This window comes from Mastigoproctus giganteus, chromosome 14, assembly GCF_048544385.1.
Source record: "Mastigoproctus giganteus isolate SK-2022 chromosome 14, ASM4854438v1, whole genome shotgun sequence".
In the NCBI taxonomy this organism is placed as follows: domain Eukaryota; kingdom Metazoa; phylum Arthropoda; class Arachnida; order Uropygi; family Thelyphonidae; genus Mastigoproctus; species Mastigoproctus giganteus.
This window is the reverse complement of record NC_143588.1, coordinates 87600921-87613565: the sequence shown is the minus strand read 5'-3', so window position 1 is coordinate 87613565 and position 12645 is coordinate 87600921. Positions and strand designations below refer to the sequence as shown.

Genomic DNA, 12645 nt, shown 5'->3' with positions numbered 1-12645 from the left:
GCAGCCTGTCTGCAATGCTCAGAAAACTTCATATCTGACTGCACAATTACCCCCAGGTCTTCATTCTCCACTACCCTGAGTGTAGTACTACCCACTTGATATATTACTCTGAGGTTTAAAAAAAGGTAAACTGCAGCCATTATCAACCCACTGCAAGATGAAAGCCTCATCAACAATTAATGTGGGCAAAATTGCACCCACTTTCAAATTTAACCCTAACTCGTGATGTATTAGCATTAGTAGAGGAAATAGTATTATGGTCCATTAAGGGAAATGGACCATAATCTGCCACGCTGGTCCAGTGCAGGTTGGCAGATTGACTGTATTTAGCAGTCAGGGGCTTGAACCGCAGTCTACTCAAAGAGCATATACTACTGCATTCACAATCCTGACCACTCGGCTACACAGGCCTCTGGGGTTACTGCTACCAATATGCAGTACTTTACATTTGTCAATGTTAAACTTCAGTTGCCACCTCTCAGCGCATCTGCTCAATTTTTCCAGATCCTGTTGCAGTAGCATACTATCATTACTGTCATTAACAACCTTGCCAATCTTCGTATAGTCTGAAAACTTGGACAATAACCCTGATATACCTTCATCAATATCATCGATAAATACCGAAAACAACAATGGACACAACACCGAACCCTGGGGGATTCCACTAATAATATTACTCCACGAAGAGCAGTGTCCATATGATTACCACTCCTGTCTTAGCATTAGCATTAGTAGAGGCATTTGATGCAAGAAAGCAAGTTTATGCAGCATCAGCCAAAAAATAAATAAATAAATAAATAAAAAATAACCACTTCCACTTCACCCCTCTGTTCGTTCAAAATACCTGTCCAGCTGAGCCTTAAACTTATTTAGGCTATTAACTTCCACGACAAGGGATGGAAGTCTGTTCCACCAACCAACCACCTGCTGGCTAAACGCAAATTTCCGCACACCTATCCTACATCTGTCTTTCCTCAATTTGAATTTATGCCCTCTCAGGTGATTATTCTGAGCAAGAGGAAGAATCCCATCAGCATTGAGCATGCTCAAACCATTCAAGGCTTTATACACCTCTATCAGATCACCTCGCTGGTGCCTAGTCTCCAGACACTGTAATTTGCAAAACTTAAGCCTTTCTTCGTAAGACCACCCCTTTGTTCCATTCACTAATCATGTTTCCCTTCTCTGTACTCGTTCCAGCAGCTCTACATCCTTCTTGAAATGAGGCCTCCAGACCTGTATACAGTACTCTAGGTGTGTCCTGACCATTGCCTTATACAAGGGAATAATCACCTCCTTATCCCTGCTAGAAAAATTCCTATATATCATTGACAAGACCCCAAGACACCTTGCAGCCCGTCTGCACTGCTCAGAGAACTTCATATCTGCCTGAGAAACCACCCACAGGTCCCTTTCATTCTCTACCACTGTCAGTGTAGTACCACAGAGTTGATACGTTGCTCTGGGGTTGCTGTTTCCCATATGTAGTACTTTACATTTGTCAATGTTAAACTTCATTTGCCACCTCTCAGCCCATCTGCTCAACCTTTCCAGATCCTGTTGCAGCAGCATAGTGTCAGTAGTGTCCTTGACAACCTGCCAACCTTCATATCGTCCAAACTTGGACATTAAGCTTGATATACCATCATCAATATCATTTATAAATACAGAAAACAATAATGGACCCACCACTGAACCCTGAGGGACTCCACTAATAACATTAGTCCACGATGAGCAGTGTCCATTGATTACCACTCTCTGTCTTCCCCCCCCCTCAACCACTCCTTTATCCATTGCAGCAATTTGCCTCAAAGTTATTCCCTGCTTCCAGTTCTTATGTGACTGCATCATAGTATCCAATCAAATTGGTCAGGCAAGACTTCTCCTTAACAAAACCATGCTGTGTCCGAGCAGTAACTGAAGTCTGGTCTAGATGATCGTGCAGTGCTTCTTTAACCAGTGCCTCCATTAATTTTCCGGGAACAGAAGTTAAACTCACAGATCTATAATTACTTGTGTCAGCCTTTGATCCGCCTTTATGAATTGGGGTCACATTTGCACATATCCAGTCCATGGGTACCTCCCCTGAGTCCAAGGAAGCTCTCATAATTATGGCTAAGGATTTGCTTACTTCCTTTGCTGCCTCCTTTAATATATCTGGATAGATCCCATCTACCCCAGGTGCCTTTCTTGTGTTTATCTTCAACAATTTCTCCTCCACTTTACTCTCAGTTATTACAAGATTCTCTAGTGTGAATGTTGATGCAAAATATTCATCTAGTTTGTTAGCTACCTGAGCAGGATCATCAACAGTTGACCCATCAATATCAAGTGGACCAATCTGATTCATCCCTTCCTTCTAGAGTTTACATAAGTAAAGAACTCTTTGCTGTTTTTCTTTGCATCCCTTGCCAAAGATTTCTCGTAATCTGCCTTCGCCTGCCTAATCTCCTTTGTAACCTGGTTACAGATCAACTTGTATCTATCATAGGCTTCTGTGTCACGTGTTAATGTGTATGTATCCCATGCATTTTTCTTCTCTGCCATATGTCTCATTAGTTCATCTGACATCCTAGGCCTAAACCTTGAACAATATTTCTTAGTTGGTGTGTAAAGCCTATAACTTCCAAGATTAATTCTTTGAATGCTTCCCATTTTGAATTTGCTGTTGGTAACATCATCGGTTAGTCAGTACTGTCTCAGACCACTGTAGTTGCCTTTACAAAAGCAAATACCCTTCCCTTTATCCCTGATGGTAGTTACCCCTTTCAGTAAATCCCACTTCAGAACACTGTGATCACTGCCACCTAGTGCTTCCTTTATCTGCAGGTTCTTGATGTATGAAGAATCACTACTGATAATCAGATCAAGAGTATTACTCCCTCTAGCTTCCTCCCGAACATGCTGATGTAGAAAACAGGGACCCAATAAATCCACAAAAGCCTTGCTAGTTTGTGAGTAACCAGCCCCCAAATTCTAGTCTATATCTGGGAAATTAAAAGCCCCCATTATAAGACTCTCTGATTTACTGGCCCACTCTTATTTCTTTGTACAGTTTCATATTATACTCATCAGAGTCATTAGGCCTATAGCACACTCCTACTCTCAATTTTGATCTCCCAATGCTTGTGTCACACCAAACTGACTCGACACTGCACTGTCCAGCGATGTCGACTGGCTTCACTTCATTGGATTTTATGTATTTCTTAACTAATAGCATAACCCCTCCTCCCTTCCTATCCTGTCTATCCCTTCTGTAGACATTGTACTCCCCAAATTCCAGTTCTGCATTCCTTATATCTGCGTGACACCACGTCTCTGATATCCCAACTATATCTGCCTTTGATGTTTTGAGCAATACCTCAAATTCATCAAATTTATTTACTAAACTCCTAGCATTGATGTACACGCAAGTATAAATGCACCTGTTTCTATTCTTAGCTACCCTAACACAACCCATGTGTTTACTTGTACCCCAGTGACTCCTCCCAGCAGTCTCTGAAATATCCTGCATCTTGTTTTTCAGGCTTCTGCTCATTCCAATAGAAGCAGTGCAAGAATCTCTTTCACCTCTGCCAGTGGCTACTGTTAATCTATTAGTCTTTGTCTCCCCCCCAAGCTAGCAGTTTTCCGACCCACTTAGCAAATATTCTTGCACCCTTTCTATTTAAGTGTATCCCATCCCTGTAGAAGCAGTCTCTTCTGTTAACAAGTTTAACATTTAGACCTAAACCTTGAACAATATTTCTTAGTTGGTGTGTAAAGCCTATAACTTCCAAGATTAATTCTTTGAATGCTTCCCATTTTGAATTTGCTGTTGGTAACATCATCGGTTAGTCAGTACTGTCTCAGACCACTGTAGTCGCCTTTACAAAAGCAAATACCCTTCCCTTTATCCCTGATGGTAGTTACCCCTTTCAGTAAATCCCACTTCAGAACACTGTGATCACTGCCACCTAGTGCTTCCTTTATCTGCAGGTTCTTGATGTATGAAGAATCACTACTGATAATCAGATCAAGAGTATTACTCCCTCTAGCTTCCTCCCGAACATGCTGATGTAGAAAACAGGGACCCAATAAATCCACAAAAGCCTTGCTAGTTTGTGAGTAACCAGCCCCCAAATTCTAGTCTATATCTGGGAAATTAAAAGCCCCCATTATAAGACTCTCTGATTTACTGGCCCACTCTTATTTCTTTGTACAGTTTCATATTATACTCATCAGAGTCATTAGGCCTATAGCACACTCCTACTCTCAATTTTGATCTCCCAATGCTTGTGTCACACCAAACTGACTCGACACTGCACTGTCCAGCGATGTCGACTGGCTTCACTTCATTGGATTTTATGTATTTCTTAACTAATAGCATAACCCCTCCTCCCTTCCTATCCTGTCTATCCCTTCTGTAGACATTGTACTCCCCAAATTCCAGTTCTGCATTCCTTATATCTGCGTGACACCACGTCTCTGATATCCCAACTATATCTGCCTTTGATGTTTTGAGCAATACCTCAAATTCATCAAATTTATTTACTAAACTCCTAGCATTGATGTACACGCAAGTATAAATGCACCTGTTTCTATTCTTAGCTACCCTAACACAACCCATGTGTTTACTTGTACCCCAGTGACTCCTCCCAGCAGTCTCTGAAATATCCTGCATCTTGTTTTTCAGGCTTCTGCTCATTCCAATAGAAGCAGTGCAAGAATCTCTTTCACCTCTGCCAGTGGCTACTGTTAATCTATTAGTCTTTGTCTCCCCCCCAAGCTAGCAGTTTTCCGACCCACTTAGCAAATATTCTTGCACCCTTTCTATTTAAGTGTATCCCATCCCTGTAGAAGCAGTCTCTTCTGTTAACAAGTTTAACATTTAGACCTAAACCTTGAACAATATTTCTTAGTTGGTGTGTAAAGCCTAGTAACTTCCAAGATTAATTCTTTGAATGCTTCCCATTTTGAATTTGCTGTTGGTAACATCATCGGTTGGTCAGTACTGTCTCAGACCACTGTAGTCGCCTTTACAAAAGCAAATACCCTTCCCTTTATCCCTGATGGTAGTTACCCCTTTGAGTAAATCCCACTTCAGAACACTGTGATCACTGCCACCTAGTGCTTCTTTTATCTGCAGATTCTTGATGCATGAAGAATCACTACTGATAATCAGATCAAGAGTATTACTCCCTCTAGCTTTCTCCCGAACATGCTGATGTAGAAAACAGGCACCCAATAAATCCACAAAAGCCTTGCTAGTGTGCGAGTGACCAACCCACAAATTCCAGTCAATATCCAGGAAATTAAAATCCCCCATTATAAGACTCTGATTTACTGGCCCACTCTATTTCCTGTAGAGTTTTTTTTATTATACTCATCAGAGTCATTAGGCCTATTACACACTCCTCGCAATTTTGAACTTCCAGTGCTTATGTCACACCAAACTGACTTGACACTGGACTGTCCAGTGATGTCGAGTGGCTGCTCTTTCTTGGATTTTATGTGTTTCTTAACTAATAGCATAGCCCCTCCACCCTTCCTATCCTTCCTGTACACATTGTACTCCCGAAATTCCGGTTCTGTATTCCTTATATCTGTGTGACACCACGTCTCTGATATCCCAACAATATCTGCCTTTGATGTTTTGACCAACACCCCAAATTCATCAAATTTACTTACCAAACCCCTAGCATTGGGGTATATGCAAGTATACATGCACCTGTTCCTATTCTTAGCTACTCTAGCACAACCCACATGTTTACTTGTACCGCAATGACTCCCAGCAGTCTCTGAAATACCATGCATCTTGTTTTTCAGGCTTCTGCTCATTCTAATAGAAGCAGTACAAGAATCACTTTCAACTCTGCCAGCGGCTACTGTTAATCTATTAGTCCTTGTATTCCCCCAAGCTAGCAGTTTTCTGACCCACCTAACACTGCTTCTTCCACTCAACCATCCCTTTTTCCATAGCAGCAATTTGCCCTTAATGCCATACTGCTACAATTTGTACAGTAGTCTTCCCTATGCAATAGTATTAAAAGCTTTCCTAAGATCCAAGTATGTGAGAACAAAAATTATATTTTGCATCCATTTCCTTTGTGAGCACATCATAATATCCTATCAAATTGGTTCAAGCCCGTGACCACCAAATACGGAGGATGTGGAAAGGTCAGGGAATGACCACCGCATATCCCCGGAGCAATATGGCCTTGGTTGTTAATGCTCCTAAAAACAAATAAACATAACACCTATCAAATTCATCAGACAAGACTTCCCCTTAAAATCATTTGTCTGAACTATAACTAGCCTTGTCTAGATGATCCTGCTGTGTTTCTTTAACCAATGCCTCCATTAATTTCCCCAGAACCGAAATTAAACTAACAGGTCTGTAATTACTTCTGTCACCCTTTTATCCTCCTTTGTGAATTGGGGTCACATTTTCCCATCTCCAATCCATGGGTACCTCCCCTGAGTCCAAGGAAGCTCTCATAATTATGATTAAGAGTTTGCTTACATGATTTGCTGTCTCCTTTATTGTAACTGGCTAGATTCCATCCACCTGAGGTGCCTTTCTTATGTTTATCTTCAAAAATTACTGCTCCACTTTGCTCTCAGTTATTACAAAATCATTTAGCTCACTGCCAGAGTTTGATAAACTTCTGCCATTCCCCTCCGTGAATGTAGAGAAAAATACTCATTCAGTTTGTTAGCTACCTGAACAGGGTCCTCAACAGTCGAACCATCGATATCAAGTGGACTAATCTGATTCTTCCTCTTCCTTCTAGAGTTTACATAAGTAAAGAACTCTTTGCTGTTTTTCTTTGCGTCCTTTGCCAAAGATTTCTCATACTCTGCCTTATCTTGTTTGTGACTTAATTACACACCAGCTTATATCTAACATAGGCTTCTGTGTCACCTGATGATTTATATACATCCCATGCATTTTTCTTTTCTGCCATGAGTCTCAGTTCATCCGATATCTATTTAGGCCTAAAACGTGAACTGTATTTCTTAGTTGAGACAAAAAGCCTAGTAGCTTCCAAGATTACTTCCTTGAATGCTTCCCATTTAGAATTTTCTGTTGGTAACATCATCAGTTGGTCCCACTGTTTAGAATTTAAAAAATCTCTGAGACCACTGTAGTCACCTTTACGAAAGAAAAAACCCTTCCCTTTATCCCTGATGGTAGTTACATCTTTGAGTAAATACCACATCAGTGTGCTGTGATCACTGCTGATAATTAGATCAATGGTATTACTCTCTCTGGTTGCCTCTCGAACATGCTGCTGTAGAAAACAATCATCCAGTAAATTCACAAAAGCCTTGCTAGTATGTGAGTGACCAACCCACAAGTTCCAGTCTATATCTGGGAAGTTAATCTACCATTATAAGACAATCTGATTTACTGGCCTGCTCTATTTCTCTGTACAGTTGTTTGTTGTACTCATTAGAGTTGTTAGGCCTATAGCACACTCTTACTCCAACTTTGCTTTTTCGGTGCTTATCTCACATCAAACAGCATCACCCCTCCTCCTCTCCTATCCTGTCTGTCCTTTCTGTACACATTTTACTCCCCAAATTCCAATTCTGCATTCCTAATATCTGTGTGGCACCACATCTCTGATATCCCAACAATATCAGCCTTTGATGTCTTCACCAGCACCTCCAATTCATCAAATTTATTTACTATACTCCTAGAATTGGTGTACATGCAAGTATACATGCACTTCTTCTTCTTACTTTTAGTTACCCTATCACAACCCATGTATTTACTTGTTCCATGATGACTTCCAGCAGTCCTGGAAATCCCCAGAACCTCGCTTTCCAGGCTGCTGCTCATTCCAATAGAAGCAGTGCAAGAATCCCTTTCACCTCTGCCTGTGGCTACTGTTAATCTATTAGTCCGTGAATCCCCCCCCCCCAAGCTAGCAATTTTCCAACTCACCTAACACTGCATCAATAGCATCAGCAAATATTCTTGCTCCCTTGCTGTTTAAGTGTATCCCATCCCTGTAAAAACAATCTCTCCTGTTAACACGCACAGACTGAGAAAAATTTTACCCTTTTAACCTTGTACAATCTCTCCAGGGATGAATTGTTTGACAGGACTCTCATCGTATTCTCCCTCCTATTGTGTCTGGGCAGAAATGCGTGGTCCTAACTCATGACTTTTTTTTCAACATTGACCTGTACTTGTTAAGTCTGCAGATCTCCTAGCCTTAATGTGATTAAGTACCAACGTGTACAACAGTATCACCCGTTATGCTCCTTAAAAGATGCTATATCTGCTCTACAACATCATCAACCTTTACCCCTGGCAGACATATCCTGGTCCTATTCCACCTATCCCTTTTGCACAATATATTTTCCATCTCCCTGACAATAGTCACTGACAATAACTAGCTACTGTGGGACCAGCATATTCTGCACTGACGGTTGCCACTGTGTTGCCTTATGCCCAAGAGTGAGCTCTGGTGTTGAGTTGGGCAGCTGAGAGTTTGTTTCCCCCTGCCTGATTTCAATTCTTTCGAGGGCTTGTATTCTCGTAGAACTCCCATCAGAACACTGAGTTGCTGCCTAATTTCTTGACACTGTGCACCATGCACACGCACACACACACACACAGAAATCCTCCTTGGCTAGATCATATCCTGTTCCAGAAATGACAGCAAACATTTCACAAGGTGCACATTTTTTTAGGCAAGTGGCACATTTTTTTTAGGCTGTAATGCATTGGAGAATCAGCATTGCCCTGTGCTTATTAAGTAAGTTCTCAGATCTCCTACTCTTAATATCATTAGTGCCGGCATGTACAACAATATCACCTTTTGTGCCCTTAAAAGATATGTGTTCTACAACATCATCAACCTTTGCCCCTGGCAGACATACCCCAGTCCTATTCCACCTATCCTTTTTGCACAATATATTTTCCAATTCCCTGACATTAGAGTTACCAACAACTAGTTCCTGTAGGACCAGTGCACACACACACACTTTTCCCCCCTTGGCAATATCATGTTCCATTCCTGATAGATATGCAAACATCAAACAAGCCACACATCTCGTAAGGCCATGATTCTGAAGACAACTACCCCCCGAGTTCTCCCCAGAGCCACCCACTAGCTTGAGCCCTTTGCTTTGAGGCATGATTTTCATTCAAATTCAATATTATTTAAAAAATACTACTCTAAACAAATATATGTAATGCAGTAATAACACTATTCAATAGTTATGCTATGAAGTTTTGTTATTAATGATGTATAATTAAAATTTGAATGTTCGTATCAATACACCAGTTATGAAGCAATAATACTACCACACTACTAAGTTTGTGTTATATATATTAGGCTATACTGTTACACTTTAAAGTTATATATTAATTACAGTATACAACAAAATTATCCAACTTGCTCCAACCGAAGTAATTCAAACTTTAGAGCTACCTTCCTATTTACCACAATTAAAAAAATTAAATTCTCCACCACTCACTCTGCTATAACAATGGCAGCAAGATTTGAAGAATACAAAGGTTCTATATATATTAAATAGTAACCTACAAAATCTCTAGCTAAATTAAAAACTAAAATAACAAGTATGACTATAAAGTTACTTATAGAGTGCGATTTAATACAAAAATTAGATCAATAAAATGGCAAAATTCTTCAAAAACTTATCTGTTTGTTAGAGTTTAAAATTCTTTGACTGGCACATGGATACTCTCATCCCCAAGTTATGAAGTTACCACCAAAATATTGATAACAAAGGCCTTCTGAATATTAAGCTGTAGCTTTATAAATACTTAACTAAATACAATAAAAAGTAAACTAACCTATGTGATTATGTATATGAATTCAAACTATATGTTAACTAGAGTTTAGTATATTAAATTTAAAAAAAAAATTAACCTGCTGTGACGTTCAGTGCAGCAGGTTAATTTTTGGAATAATTTTTAAATGTGACAAACTAATTTTCATTGCATAGGTTTTAAATGTTTTATAAGTATCCTCACCTTTTCATAGAAAATGCTTTCAGTAGCTTCTTTTAGTAACCTCAGTAAATACCATTCTTACAATGATTGCGAACTGTTCAGTATCCAGTATATCTGTTGAGTTATTGAACTGCATTTACACAGTTCCAAGTCACTTTTCAATTGAGCTTGCATGTCACTTGAAATTACTTGTATCCTCCTCCTAACTTTGTTTCAGATAACTGCAAGTGTTTTATTGCCAGCATAATCTCATACTTTTTTGGAAACCCTTCAAAATGGCTATCAGCACCAATCAGGAATGCTTCCTTCAACAATTCACCATCTTTAAAAATGTTTTTTTCTTCTTTGCAAGTAGGAAATTTTAAGGGAAGCAGTAGTAGCATTTTTATCATGTGTACAATGAAAATCGATGCTAATCAGAGAGTTTTGATTTCAGTTCCTTTACTTTCTTCTTTCTTAACTCAGATTTAAGTCTATAGTTAGCATTAAAAGGATTATTGTCTGGAAATGATTTTCGACATTATGCTTCTTCAGAACTGCAATTCTACTATTGCATGATAAACAACACATTTACCTTTGATGTAAATGAGGCAATGTTTCTTCTGACTCAGCATTGAAATTATAGGACCATTTTCTCAAACTTACCTGTAATGACTGGTTAGCAGTATTCCCTCCAGGGCATATGTAAATAGCTGCATAATCAAAAGGAGGTCTTGTAAAATGTGGTCTAACTTCAAGTGGGGTATAGGACTTCCCATTGCCTATACACCACAATTTTCAGGTGCCTTCCCTTGCTAGTTGTACAGTGCACATTATGCAGTTCTGGCATCCAACCAAGAGGTAAACTAACACAAATAAACTCTGACATGCTTTGCATATGCATAGAGTTTACATACCTGAAAGTTTATAATACTAATGTACGTTCCTTACTCTCATATTACATCCTTCATTATTAATTATAATCTCTCTCTCCATAAAAACATTATTTAGCTTCCTATTAAAGCCTTGGCAGGCACCATGTTAGGGATTGCTGGCTGTGAACTGCAAAGTTTGACAATCAAACACCTAACAGGAGATCTACTTGAAGTGTATAAGGCACTGAAAGGAGTATATAATTAGGAAGGTTTGTTCTCCCTTGTGGGTGAGACACAAACCAGGGACACAAATAAAAAAAACCTCAAGACAATAACAGAAGGCTGAATCTCATGAAGTTTGCCTATCAAACAGCGTGTTGTCAAACACATGAATAAGTTTCCACTCACTGTGGCAGAGGCAGGGCTGACTCAGTTTAGAGCAGAATTGGATAATTACCTTGTGTAAATGGAAATAGTATGAATAATATTCTCTTTTATTTTAATTTTCATTATTATTTTAATTATTTATTTTTGGCTGATGAAGAAAAAGTCCACTTCCTTGCATCATTCGTTACTAATACTAAAGACACAACAAAAACTCATTAGATGGGAAATACTGAAAAGAAAATAGAAATGGATTTGATACACTTTGTAAAATTCTAACAAGGAAATTGCTCAGATAGCACTACAGTGGAAACCTCTGGGGCGGGAAGAGTTGTTATTATTTAGGAGCATTAGCAACTAAGGCCATATTGCTCCTGGGATATGCGGTGGTCATTCCCTGACCTTTCCGGATCCTCTGTATTTGGTGGTCACGGGCTCGAACCCCAGTCTAATCAAGAAGCGTGTGCACACTGCTGTTCCTGCCCACCTGGCTACGGAGGTGCCAAGAGAGAGAGAGAGAGAGAGAGAAAGAGTAGCTGAAAAATCCATTGGAAGTCAGTAGCATAAACCCTATGCTCCATCTGGTGTGAAAAAGATTAAGTAAGTTAGTTCCAGAATTAACAATATATCCACAACCTAGGAAAGGTTGAAACTCCTGGGGGGGGGTGCATTATTTCAATGTACAGTAGTGTAAAATATGTACATTTGTACTGTCCTGCATACGTATGGAAGCATATGCATTCACATGCATTTCTTAAGTTATTCTCACATCTATTTCTTCAAGTTAAATGTTATTTTGGTCACTTTCAAAGAAAAGTGACGAATACATGTAAACATATATTCGTCACTTTTCTTTGAAAAAGGACAGAACAATTTAAAATATTAAATTAGTCATCTAACTTATGAAAATAAAGTGATTTTGAAATCAGGATTCAAATATTATTTCTTTTTTATTTTTCAGAATATGGTAGTCCCTGATCCTACTGGTTGGCTAGTTACAAGATGGAAAAATGATCCCTTTGCAGGAATGGCCTATAGTTTTGTGCCAACAGGCAGCAGTGGGGAAGCATATGATATACTTGCAGAAAGTGTAGAAGATAAACTCTTCTTTGCTGGTGAGGTAAAGTACTTAAATGTATAAAAATGTTAAATGTATAAAAGAATACAACATGGAGATGGGGGAAACCCCTGGTGACAACTAATATATATATATTTTTTATACAAATATATATTTCAACTATATATATATATATATATATATTTTAAAACTGTTTCAGGTTTTGCCTTAAAAATTTATTTTTGTCTAGTTGTAGCCATCAGCAACTTACTATAAGGAACTTTAAGCTCCTTATAGCAGGACTTGTATTCCTAATTCAATTTAGCACTGGTTGAGTGCTGCATTACAAAGGGCATTGAAAAAAAGACCTC

At 39.1% G+C, this 12645-nt stretch overlaps 1 protein-coding gene across 3 annotated transcripts in view; it reads left to right on the top strand.

Moving 5' to 3' along the window:
* Nucleotides 1-12645, top strand: part of LOC150075326 (lysine-specific histone demethylase 2-like) — a 362688-nt gene that overhangs the window by 341014 nt on the left and 9029 nt on the right. For 2 of the 3 annotated variants that reach the window (XM_090389224.1, XM_090389223.1), the window contains exon 21: nucleotides 12179-12337. In XM_090389224.1, the coding sequence (XP_090245350.1) occupies nucleotides 12179-12337 (159 nt within the window). The remainder of the gene's footprint in view (nucleotides 1-12178; nucleotides 12338-12645) is intronic. The other variant, XM_090389225.1, reaches the window with a different exon arrangement.